General features: G+C 36.9%; 1 protein-coding gene and 1 long non-coding RNA gene across 3 annotated transcripts in view; both read right to left on the bottom strand.

The window, feature by feature from the left end:
- Positions 1-9,257: 9,257 nt before the first annotated feature.
- Positions 9,258-10,433, bottom strand: LOC135618336 (uncharacterized). The gene is made up of 2 exons (XR_010488978.1): positions 10,255-10,433; positions 9,258-9,639 (listed from the first exon to the last, which is right to left on the bottom strand). It is a non-coding gene; the product is annotated as an uncharacterized LOC135618336 (long non-coding RNA).
- A 1,178-nt stretch (positions 10,434-11,611) lies between these two features.
- The window catches only part of LOC135620067 (serine/threonine-protein kinase AFC2-like), a 2,640-nt gene continuing 656 nt past the window's right edge, over positions 11,612-13,595 (bottom strand). Inside the window, exons 3-10 of one of the 2 annotated variants that reach the window (XM_065122677.1) lie at positions 13,487-13,535; positions 13,285-13,399; positions 12,896-12,987; positions 12,568-12,724; positions 12,421-12,485; positions 12,238-12,335; positions 12,034-12,136; positions 11,612-11,915 (exon numbers count right to left, since the gene is read on the bottom strand). In XM_065122677.1, the coding sequence (XP_064978749.1) occupies positions 11,748-11,915; positions 12,034-12,136; positions 12,238-12,335; positions 12,421-12,485; positions 12,568-12,724; positions 12,896-12,987; positions 13,285-13,399; positions 13,487-13,535 (847 nt within the window). In that variant the 3' untranslated portion in view covers positions 11,612-11,747. The remainder of the gene's footprint in view (positions 11,916-12,033; positions 12,137-12,237; positions 12,336-12,420; positions 12,486-12,567; positions 12,725-12,895; positions 12,988-13,284; positions 13,400-13,486; positions 13,536-13,595) is intronic. The other variant, XM_065122678.1, reaches the window with a different exon arrangement.

Below are 13,595 nucleotides of genomic sequence, written 5' to 3'. Positions count from 1 at the left end.
ATTTATTTTAATTTCATCATCATCACCTCTTACTGAATCAATAGAAATAGTAAGAAACTAAGCAAACAATGTGAAGGGAAAATTAGGGGAAAAATAAATTTTCAATATTAGAAAGGAAAAAGAAGGATGAGAGAAGACAACCTTTTCAAAGCTGTCAATTATTTCCTCTTCGCAAGACTACATCATCTGATCCCCAAATGTCTTATGTTGTGTACTAAACTAACCAGCTAGCAAGGATGACATCACCACAATCCAAGCCAACCATTGTAATTACCTTTCCTTCCCCCATTATCAGATAGATCCCTTTGATTATTAACAAATATAATACTCCCAATAGATCCTTCTCTTTTCCATTACATTTTTAATTGTAGTAATCATATGAGTGAATAGACAAGAAAATCTTGGTTCCAACAAATTAATTCACAGAATAAAACAAAAAAACAAATTCTGCACAAGAGAACAACAAGACCAAATCGACATAATGAGCAGAAACACCACAGACTAACCAACCGAATTCCAAAAACAAAATCATGATACCACAAAAGTTTTCACTGATATCATGACATGGACTTATACCAAACTTTTGCATACGATAGCTCATGGTATAAAAAGATAATAATTTTCCCAAACAATATGACCAACTGTTGTTTCAATAAAATGCACAAATGACAGACTATAACATTTCAGGTCCTTAAGAAATACACAACACTTAATTGCACATTTACATAACAATTCACCACTACACAGATATTTAACTTAACACAACTGCAAGATCATATGACGTAATAAATTCTGAATAGTATATAAACTCCAAACAGCAATAAATCCTGTACTACTTTGCAAACAGTGTGTAGATTCACAAACACTAAAATTATGTGTCAAACCTTCACTCAAAGGGCATTATTTGTTGTCAATTCCAGACAAATTCCTAGGAGTAACATATATTATGGCCAAAACAACTACTATTTATAACTTGCATCAATATGTCTTACTCACATATCAGTGAAGATTATTAGAAAAACTACATTGTTGAGGGAGAGGCAATTGAAAGAAACAAGAAGAATAAGTAGCAAACATCCAAACTTAACACACGAATGTATTTGGACCCACCATTAATGAAGGACAATTGAATATGATCATTGGAACAGAAGATGTTCTTGGTAAATAACCATAGAAGTGCGACTACTCAATTAAAGATTTTAAACTATACAACTAAAGTGGATCAATCTTCAAAAGCAATCATCCACAATTTCTACTCAATTAAATAAGGATCCCATATAAAATTTGAACCACTAGAGAAGAATATATTGGCTGGGGCAGACAACATTGATCGGATTATATCATCCGGTCCAACCAACAAAAGAAAGAGGGCAACAATTCCAAATGACGCCGACTGAACAAACATTTATGCAAATTATAAAAATAATCATTTTACTTATGAGATGCACCATCCAAACCTTAAATAACATATAAATACCAATAGCAGCACTACAGCAAATAAGAGAACAGTTCATCTGAGAAAGAGAGAAGCAACCAACAACTACCTGCACACTTCGTTTAGATGCCTCATTGCTTCAAACAATAACGACACATCCAAACATGAAATCGCTTTGCAAGTATAGCTCCGCGAAAAAGTGATAAAAAAAACCCTCCCAATGATAGTTCATTCAAACAAGAAACCCTATTACCTCACAGCACATCACACATTCTGCATATTGAGCACCAACTAGAGAGAATAACAAGCCAGACTCAAGTCATAAGTCTCATCTTATTTACTTTCCAACCAATAACAAAGACCCAGCTTAATAACATACAGCCAGAGCAACAAACAACCAGAGTAGCAATGTATGAGACACCCAAGTTCTAACAGTGATTAAAATAGCATAATATTTCTCATAAAAAAGGTGACATGAACCTGTGTCAAGCATATGCACATAGCATAACACATGGTACCATAAGATACTGATAAAGTCACACAATACGTTCAAGTGTCATTTCAAAGAAATAGCATATGCTAGGGTGCTATAACATATGTGTGCAAAGAGAACAGATTATCCGAAAAGGAGAGAAGCGACCAACAACTAAATTGACACTTCCATTAGATGCCTCATTGCTTCAAACAATAATGATGCATCCAAACATGAAATTGCTTTGCAAGTATGGTTCCACGAAAAACTGAAAAAAAAAAAATACTTCCAATGATAGTTCAAGAAACCCTATTACCTCACAGCACGTCACACATTCTGCATATTGAGTACCAACTAGAGAGAATATGAAGCCAGACTCAAGTCATAAGTCTCAAACTTATTTACTTTCCTACCAAAGAACAAAGACCCAGCTTCATAACATACAGCCAAAGCAGCAAACAAGCAAAGTAGCAATGTATGAGACACCCAAGTTCTAACAGTGACATTAAAATAGCACAATATTTCTCATCAAAAAGGTGGCACGAACCTTTGTCAAACATATGCACATAGCATAACTCATGGTAGCATAAGATACTGATAATGTCACACAATACGCTCAAGCGTCATTTCAAGGAAAAAAGCATATGCTAGGGTCATATAACGTATGTGTGCAAAGAGAACAGATTATCCGAAAAAGAGAGAAGCAACCAACAACTACATGCACACTTCCTTTAGATGCCTCATTGCTTCAAACAATAATGACGCATCAAAACTTGAAATTGCTTTGCAAGTATAGCTCCATGAAAAAGTGATAAAAAAAATACCTCCCATTGATAGTTCATTCAAACAAGAAACCCTATTACCTCACAGCACGTCACACATTCGGAATATTGAGTACCAACTAGAGAGAATATGAAGCCAGACTCGAGTTATAAGACTCAACTTATTTGCTTTCCAGCAAAATAACAAAGACCAAGCTTCATAACATACAGCCAAAGCAGCAAACAACCCGAGTAGCAATGCATGAGACACCCAAGTTCTAACAGTGGCATTAAAATAGCACAATATTTCTCATCAAAAAGGTGACACGAACCTGTGTCAAACATATGCAACATAGCATAACTCATGGTAGTATAAGATACTGATAATGCCACACAATACGTTCAATCGTCATTTCAAAGAAAAAGCATATGCTAGGGTGCTATAACGTATGTGTGCAAAGAGAACAGATTATCTGGAAAAGAGAGAAGCAACCAACTACTACATGCACACTTCCTTTAGATGCCTCATTGCTTCAAACAATAATGGCGCATCGAAACATGAAATTGCTTTGCAAGTATAGCTCCATGAAAAAGTGATAAAAAAATACCTCCTAGTGATAGTTTATTCAAACAAGAAACCCAATTACCTCACAATATGTCACAGACTCTGCATATTGAGTACCAACTAGAGAGAATATGAAACAAGACTCGAGTCATAAGTCTCAACTTATTTACCTTCCAACCAAATAACAAAGACCCAGCTTCATAACATACAGCCAATGCAGCAAACAACCGGAGTAGCACATACCATTTCGCTCGACAGCAGAGACTGATTGTTTGTGTGTGTGAGACCTACTCGCACTTCTTCAATACAAGCATTGTTGGTCTTAAATATTTGATGATGTCAATACAAGCATATGCTAGGGTGCTATAACATATGTATGCAAAGAGAACATATTATCTGAAAAAGATAGAAGCAACCAACAACTACCTGCACACTTCCTTTAGATGCCTCATTGCTTCAAACAATAATGACGCATCCAAACATGAAATTGCTTTGCAAGTATAACTCCACGAAAAAGTGATAAAAATATACCTCCCAATGATAGTTCATTCAAACAAGAAACCCTATTACCTCACAGAACATCACACATTCTGCATATTGAGTACCAACTAAAGAGAATATGAAGCCAGACTCGAGTCATAAGTCTCACTTATTTACTTTCCAACCAAATAACAAAGACCCAGCTTCATAACGGACAGCCAAAGCAGCAAACAACCAGAGTAGCAATGTATGAGACACCCAAGTTCTAACAGTGACATTAAAATAGCACAATATTTCTCATCAAAAAGGTGACACGAACCTGCATAACTCGTGGTATTATAAGATACTGATAATGTCACACAATACGCTCAAGCATCATTTCAAAGAAAAAGCATATGGTAGGGTGCTATAACATATGTGTGTAAACACAATCTACAGGAATATGCAAAATTCCAAAATGAAGCTTGTCAGAAAAAATTTCCAAACTACAAGTTCTGCAGCACTCCTTTGCAAACAATATCTTTTTTAGGTAAACCATAAACGTCTCCTTAAAAGCATACAATGAACCAAATATCGGGAAAAATAATAAAATTTAAGAAAAAGATGAAATATATAAAGCACGCCAAAATTATAAACATTAAAAAATGATCCTAATATTCAAAAGTAAAAAAAAACCAAGTGTTTAAGTTGACATGTAAAATTTTCTTAAAGATCCATCAGAACACAAACAGAAATAACATAACTTCAAGAAACAGAAATTATAGAAGAAAACTATCATGAAAATGTCCAAAGTAATTTGTCTTAAAAGAGAGAGCAAGTCAAAAGAGGAATTGATTCAAAGGGTAAATGTAATCAAAAGAACAATTAAAAAAATTAGCAAGATGTTCAGATTCATCTTTTGTTGATCACTCAAAGAAGAGACGACAATATCTACCTTCATCTTGGCCATGAACCCAACCTAAGAGGTAGACATGGCTGCAGTGGTTGCCACATGGGCCATCCAAACTGCCCTGCCATCAACCTGTTACGATTGGAGAACAAAGCATTGAAGAGAGGAGATAATGGATTCATGCTTCTTACATACTATATGGATCTAGGCTTCAGCATCACCTTGAACTACTAATCGCAGTTCAAACATCAACATGGTGAATGGTAGAAACCAATATTTATTTTAATTTCATCATCATCTCCTCTTAATGAATCAATTGGAATGGTATGAAACAAATCAAGCAATGTGAAGGGAAGATTAGGGGAAAAATAAATCTTCAATATTAGAATGGAAAGAAAAATATAAGATAAGAACCATTTCAAAATCATCAATTATTTCCTCATCACAAGACTACCTTATTTCCTCATCACCTTGAACGACCAATCTCAGTTCGAACACCAACATGGTGAATGGTTGAAACCAATATTTTTTTTAATTTCATCATCATCACCTCTTATTGAATCAATAGGAATGGTATGAAACGAATCAAGCAATGTGAAGGGAAGATTAGGGGAAAAATAAATCTTCAATATTATAATGGAAAGAAAAAAAGATAAGACAACCATTTCAAAAACATCAATTATTTCCTCGTCACGACTATATCCTCTGATCCCCAAACACCTTATACTGTATACTAAACTAATCAGCTAGCAAGGGTGACATCACCTAAGTCCAAGTCAACCACTGCAATGATTTTTCCTTCCCCATTATTAGGGTTTGAGATGGAACCCTTCGATTATTGGAAAATATGAGACTCCCAATATCTCCACTTCTCTTCCAATATTTTTTTCTAATTGCGGTAATCATATGAGTGAATAGATGCAATTGAACAAGAAAATCTTAGTTCCAATAAATTAATTCACAGAATAAGTCAAAAAAATAAATTCTGCACAAGAGAACAACAAGACCAAATCAACATCCAACAAGCAGAAACACAACAGACTAACCAATCAAATTCCAAAAACAAAACTATGATACCAAAAAAATTTTCGCAGATATCGTGACATGGACTTATACCCAACTTCTGTATACGAAAGCTAGTGGTATGAAAAGCTAGCCCCATTCAATATGACCAACTGCTTTGTCAACAAAATGCACAAATGATGTTGAAACACACGGGCATTTAGCTTAAAACACCTGCACGATCAATACACAATCAATACACCACACAAATGTTATTAAATTTTAGGTCTTTAAGATATACATAACACCCAATTGCACATACACACAATAATTCACCAATACATGAGCATTTAGCTTAAAACACCTGCATGATCATTATTGTGCGTGTCAAACCTTCACTCAACAAGCATTGATTATTGTCGATTCCAAACAGAGTTGGCTTTTCTATATGAATTTTGAGCTACATATATTATTGCCAAAACAGTTATTCATAACTTGCATCACTAAATATTACTCGTATACCACTTGAGATTATTTTAATAACTATACCGTTATGGGAGAGGCAAATGCACGAAAAGAAAAAATAAGCAGCAAAACATCCAAAACTCAAGCACATGAATGTATTGGGACCGACCATTAAAGTAGCACAACTGAACGTGATCATTCGAACAAAAAACATTCATTAGTAAATAGCCATAGAAATGCAACTGCTAAATTAAAGATTTTCAGCATTACAATTAACACGATAGCAATCTTCAAATGCAATCAACCACAATTTCTACTCAATTAAATAACTCAAGAGAACCTTGTGCAGATTATTAACAGAGGCAAATGCATATAAATGAATAAGCAGCGAAATGTCCAAACTAAACACATTGAATCTGATCATTCAAACAAACAAAAAAAATCCTATAAGTAACCATGAGGTGCCAAAAATCTGCTCAGTGGCAAAAAAAAATAGAGAACAATATGTTGTCTGAAGCAGGCAACACTGATCATTTCACACCATATAGCTGAAGAATAACATAACCAGCACAATCTTATACCCCATTTAATTAATAAACACTTGTGCAAATTATGCAAAGAATCATTTAACTTATGGGCCATATCATCTGAACCTTAAATGGAGACTAAATGTAAATCACAGCATAGCAACAAACAAAAGAAACAGATTATCTAAAACAGTGAGAAGCAAACCCCAACAACTACATGCATACTCCCCGCAATGCCTGGTTGCTTCAAAGGGTGATACATCGAAACACAAAAATGCTTCTCAGTATAACCTCTTCACAAACATATATCCCAACACAAATTTATTCAAACAAGAAACACTAGTAAGACCCTCATAAGAGAGTGTTGTGCTAAAACTTTTACCACGAGTTTCAACTTATCTTCCAACAAACGATTTCAGGTTTCACTTTACTAGAGGGCATATCTCATTACCACATTTTCTTCAGATGATTCTTCACAATGTAATAATAATCCTAAAAACACACTTAACGTTAGAAATAGCACGTCAACTTCATGTAGACACTAAAAAATGATAATACTACTGAAAGGTAATCGAGCTACGGTAGTGTTTAAATTGGCAGGTTTCTAAAGTTTTTTTTCCGACCAAACAATTCTCAACAGTAACAGAAACCTTAAAGTAGAAAAGAAAATGAGAAAATAGGAATCGAAATCTTTTAAATACTCTAAGGTTAGAAACAACAGAGAGATCTAGAAAAACGAGGCTCAGATTCATCTAACGTCGATCATAAGAAGAGAGGACAAAGAACAGAGGACAGAAACATCGTCTCCCTATTCCTGCCCGAATCCGTCTAGTATTGGAGAACAGAGAGGACAGAAGAGAGGAGACAACGGACTTAGGGTTAGGATCAGAAACATACGAACTCAAGGAATATGGGATTCGCCATCGCAATGGACGATCGATCCAAAAGAGCCAAAATAGCAGATGATTGAATCCATCATTGACATTCACCAATCATCATCGCCACTTAGGTCGAATGCAACATTCACCAATCATCATCGCCTCTTAGATCGAATGCAAGAAAGGGAAAGGTAAAGAGAGAAAATTAGATAGAGGGTTTGCGCCGGAAATTAAAGAGAAAGATTCATCGGCATCGGCTTGGAGAAAGAGAGGAGGGCGGGGAGAGAACAATACCTTCCTCGTCTTAATCTGTGATTCAAACTAACGAGCTGAAGAGGGCGAACCGCCTCGACGCCAGTTTATATAGTCGAGCCGCACCGACCTTGGACGAGTTGGATCGGGTAGATGCTCTTGATCCGCCCCAAATTCAATTTACCCGACCCGTTAGCCTGCAAATTTCATTTTTAGTTATTTAATAATGTGGACGGCTTCGAAATTCGTCATCCTAGAGGACGTCTCACTCTACTTTTAGGTGGGTCCCACAAGTTTCATAACTCACCGCGCAGGTGCAAAACGACGGGTAGAAGAGGACGTCCTCGTCCCCGCCATGCCTCCTCCGGCCATGCATTGCCTTTAACTTCTATTTGCCTTTTACTTAACCGTCAAATACACACAGCGGTTGCCAAGCAACCCAAAGATGAATAATATGGATTCTTTATATGGAATATGACTTTTCAGTCACTGCCATTTAATGTTCTTCATCTATATGTACGAAATAGTTTATACTGCTCGTGAATGTTTATCCAACGTATATTCATCTATAAGGAGTTGAATCCATTAATTTATTTTCAGTGCTCTGTAATTTATTTGCAAGTTGGACTTCAACTTCGATCTTGATCACACCCAATCGATTAATTTGATGGTGTGTACTCGGAGGATTCGACGTAACTTCTTGTAGATGTGCATGATGTTGGGAAAAAGATATACGACAAAGAAGAGGATAAAACCCACTATGAAAATAAATAACAAACACAAGATCAAGAATACTTTAGGAAAGATATTTAGGCTTGAAACGGTCAAATTGACCATTGGAACACTTTTATAGGCAGAGGTAACAATTGATTTTGACTGTTACCGACTTATACCAATCGGTAATGGTCAAAATTTTGGTCGTTACCATCCGATACAACCCCGTATCATCTTATACGAGGCTATATCAAGCATACCGTCGGATGGCGGATGGTTCGGATACCAATCTGCTAGCGGACTAATATGTACCACCAAGTACAAGCGGAATAATTTGAAATTTAAATGCATGCATCCCACCTTGCACGGTTTTATCTTTTGTCAAGTATCTCGCTTGCCTTGAGTATCATTAGGTTTGATTGTTCATGTCATGTCATAGCTCAAATTCAATTATCTCAATATTTATGCGATATATGTTCTTCTTCTCGCTTGTCCTCGTGATGTCTCTCGTGCGAAGGGTTGATCATTTATTTTTGAATGATAATATCATGTCTCCTTTTAAGTATATATATGTATATACTTATACATATATACACATATATTACGACAGTTACGAGTTGGATCCGGTACCCGAAATGTAGAACATTGATTCTTATACTTGGTGAGTGTTTGCAACATCATAGAAGTTTTGAAAGTTTTCCAAGTCAATAGAAATAATTATAACCTTCATTTGTAAAGACCTAATCAACCACTATCAATGTTCAAAACCTTAAAGCGAATAATCTGACTATAATGATGGGTTCTTTGGAGCAAGAACTTGTAACTTGTACTTTTGTAAATATCTTAAGGGAACACAAAACAAGAAGAATGAGTACGTAAAATGTTCATTGATAAAAACAAATGAAAACCACATACCTTCTTAAAATCAGCCTGATCAAGTATTGCACCAACATTTTCAGACATGAAGTCCACACCAAGTACTGCAATATATTTGCATCCAGCTTCTGCCATTTTAACAGCCCTATCTGCCATTACCGAGGAATCAGATATATGGATGTGAGGCCACAACTTCTGTGCAGCAGTCAATATGCCTTGGACCTCTGGATCCATGTAAAAAGATTTTCTTTTATCGTAGGACACTCGCACCAGTTCTTTAATTTTTGACTCATCAGAAGATAAAAACATTGCCTGCAATTACACTGTAATGGGATGATGAGAACTTGTCAAAACTTCCGTTCATGCCGAACAGAAGAGTAATGCAATGAATTCTTCTTTCTGCACGACACCAACATAAGATGAAGTATACATACATCTGTTTATAACGAAATATTCATCTTCACTACTGTGGCACATCCACAATTTGTCAGCATGGTTCGGCACAAGGTATGCATATACAAACACAAAGTCCTCTGTCTGGCAGAGAGTTTGTGCACTAAACTAATATTAGGTACTACGCCTGCAATTGATGGATTGATAATTGTGGACACAGCAAATACAGTTCAAGACCACAGTAGTTCAGGCTACAGTAGAATAAAGTACACCAATAGCACTACAGGTGTCTAGAAGAGTAAAAACAGTGACAATCAAACAAAAACAATCAAAGATCAAGAACATGCAAATAATGAGAAAATAAGATCCCGTCCACGAGGCGACCGAGGCGGTGCCGGGGGAGACCGGAGGCGACGGCGGAGTAGGGGAGCGCGGGGTCGGGGGTCTGGAGGCAGCGCGAGGCGAGGGGCCGCGGCCGCCGACGAAGGCGTGCGGTGGAGGGGAGAAGCGGCTTATGGTTAGGAGTAGGGCTTGATATAAGAAACCTTGTAGTTACTTTGGCTGCTTCCATTACCACCGTAGTCTCTCTCTATCTCTCTCTCCGTTTCTTGTTTCTTGATGGCTTCTTCTCCTTCTCCGCCGGTTAATGCTCTGCGATAAATAGGCGAAGGGGCCAAAGAATCGTGGGAGGCAACCGCCTCCGGAGGCAGACCGGAGAGGTCACTGAGTGGTGCGGGGGCCTGTGGGGCCACTTCATACTTGTTTGTCTTAAATGGAAAAATAAAAAAATGCATATTATATATATAGGTTTAAAATCTATAAAAGGATGAATTTATCCCAATGAATTTAGTATAGCTTATTAATCATTAGGGACTATGATTACTAAGAATTATTACGATAGTCAAATGATAGTTTGTTGATGAGGATTTAATGCGAAATTAATTTGTTTTGTGAATATATATATATATATATATATATTGAATATGTAATTTTAATTTTTTTTTTAAAGATCATATAATTTTATTATTATCTTGGAACAGCAATATCCAAAGAATGGAAAGGTGAGGAAGATACGGTGGTTTGAGTTGATGCATGGAATATGACCATTTCCCTCTTATCTCGCTCTCTCCCCCTCCCCCACCATCACAGCCACGTGTCACTTTCTCTCTCCTGTGCCGTCACATTGGCTTCTCTTTTCTTTGAAGATTTATGTTGGACTCTCGGGATCAGTGCATGTCTACAGGATTAACACAGCACTGGTGGTGAGTGTGGCTGAATAAGTGTACAAATAATATTGCAGCAATGGTGGTGAGTGTGATTTTTTTGCTTTTATTAGACCTTTATATGTGTCAAATTTGGAGAGTTAAAAGTGATTCGGATTTGACGACTTCACGGAGGCGTGCAGGGAAGCAGCAACCGTGACACCAAAGTTCCATGAACTCTTTCGGGCACCTCATTAGTTAAGCTCACGAGTAGAGGATGAGGAGACGATCACAGGTGTTGAGGTCGACGTATGCGGCTTCTGTTGGGTTCATCGCCCGTGATAAAGATATTATTCACTTCACAGGTTTAGCGTATATATTTAAAGTTTTATTATCAAATTTGTTCTAATTAATATTTCCTCAGGATAACAACCATTTGCTTCGACATCCTTCACACAAACTTAAAAAGAAAAAGGGACAACAACCCTTTGCTTTGATATCCTTCGTACAAATCCAATATATCACGACGATGAACATATATTTATGATGAGGAGGCAGAGCTGCAATAATTTCATATATCCTAGAAAAATGAGATACAATCGAAATGCATATCTCCGCGAGTTTCTTGTCATCCTAGTAAAAAGCACTTCTTGAGTGATTCCGCACCAACATACCCACAAGATTTAAACAATCAACGCAATAGAGAACAAACGCGCTACCAGAATAAATCATTAACGCATCAGAGAACAATATCATATCCGCTATACAAAACTTTACAAACGAGACCGCCCATTCATTGTAAATGCAAAAAAGTGCAGGTTAGCATAAGCCTTCTCTCAATTGGATACATGAGTTAGCGATTTCTTGTGAAGAAAGGATGCAAGAGAGCTGCGTTTGCTGCCAATCGGTCTGCAGGATCGTATCTCAGAAGCCCCTGTAAAAGATCGATGAAGTCCCCAGCTGAATGATCTGAGTGCTGCATCACCAGATTCTACAAAGAAAAGCTATCATAAGACAGCTCGAATCATCACAAAAACCGACACACTGTCCTCCCAACTCTTTTATATTAGCAAATAACGGGTAATTAAATGATAGATAAATCTGTATTAAATAGGGTAGTACCTGCAGCCGAGGAAGTTTCAACACAGCTTTCATGCTCTCTCTTGAGGTTGCACCCTCGGGCCAATTCAAATGACCCCTTCGAACATACCTCTCGGCATCTCGGCTGCAAGAAAATTATAGGGACAAACAATCGATTACAGCTACTCGATGCAGGTTGTAGTAATTTTAAAAACTTATAAATATATCAATATATCAGGGACTTACGCTGCAAGTCGCATCATGTTAGAAGGTAATGGTCCAAGAACCCGCTCCATCATGGCCAGGTGTTCCAAGTTCTCATGGGTCTGAAACAAAGTCTCACCCTGCAGCAATGTTTCATGGCTTTGAGTTATGCCGAAGAATGTTAACAGATTTTAAAACAAAGATGCTCCTCTCCGATAAACATACTGAGCAAAGTTCAACAAGAATACAACCGACGCTCCAAATATCACAGGGATAGCTCCATCCAAGTCCTAAACTCAATCATTAATATTATCAAACAATTAAGTAAATGGATGCAAACAAAATGCTCTTTGTTCATTAAACAGAACTCACCCAAGATAACCTCAGGTGCCCGATAATGTCTCGTAGACACTACATAACTATTGTCGTGACGATCATAAGTTGTGCTTCCAAAATCAATCACCTTGATGGCACTTGATTTTGGCAATCTCTTGAAGTAGGAACCCTGTTTCGGAGATCGGGATGACACCTAAGTAAACAGTTGACTATTAGTGCTGCAATGGCATTCCAATGGTTATTTAACCACAAAGAAACGAAGGATTCAGCTAACCTATTACTAAGAGCAAATGTCAACCATAAGGTCAAAGTTATTTTCAACAAACTCTAAGCTACATCATTTAAGACAGAAATAGAATAGTACTTTGTAATCAGGTACTTTGATGTACTCCGGAGAAACAAGAAGAATATTCTCAGGCTTTAAATCAGTGTGAATGAGGCGCATGTCATGCATAACTGCAAACAAATAGATAAAAGGAAGTGACTACAGAAGATTCAGAAAAGTTAAAACCACTGGTAAGAGATCATCAAATCTCAAGTAACAGTGGCCAATAGTAAGCAACAAGATACAAGCCCCTCATGAGAGTGAAGGCATTGTTCCATTGCAAAGCTATTATTATGGCCCAAGAATTTAGGCCTTTACTACCACACTTTTTATAGGTTATATAACCATAAGGGTAAAACAAAACAAGCAGAAAAACACAGATGAAGATGAACAATAAAAAAAAAGATGTGGAAGTACTGTCTACACACATGCTACACATTCCAATAGTTGTCTGGCAAACTCGCGGACAAGATCAATTGGAAATGAGCGATAACTGTTTTTGCGTAGAAAATCGTATAAGCTTGGACCAAGCTTCTCAAATACCTGTTAAGATCATTTAAGTTGACAGATATTTTCAACTCCCAACTGTATTTGGGAAAGTAGGGAAATTATCACAACTCATATACTTACAATACAGATATGGTTACGATAGTCAAACCAGTTCCGTATTTGCACACAACTGCAAGAATGCACCATCTTATACATGTATAATCTTAAACCTACTAAAACAACTAAAAAG

This window comes from Musa acuminata, chromosome BXJ2-8 (assembly GCF_036884655.1).
Source record: "Musa acuminata AAA Group cultivar baxijiao chromosome BXJ2-8, Cavendish_Baxijiao_AAA, whole genome shotgun sequence".
Taxonomy (NCBI): Eukaryota; Viridiplantae; Streptophyta; class Magnoliopsida; order Zingiberales; family Musaceae; genus Musa; species Musa acuminata.
The sequence above is the reverse complement of the archived record's forward strand: the minus strand, read 5'-3'. Positions and strand labels throughout refer to the sequence as shown.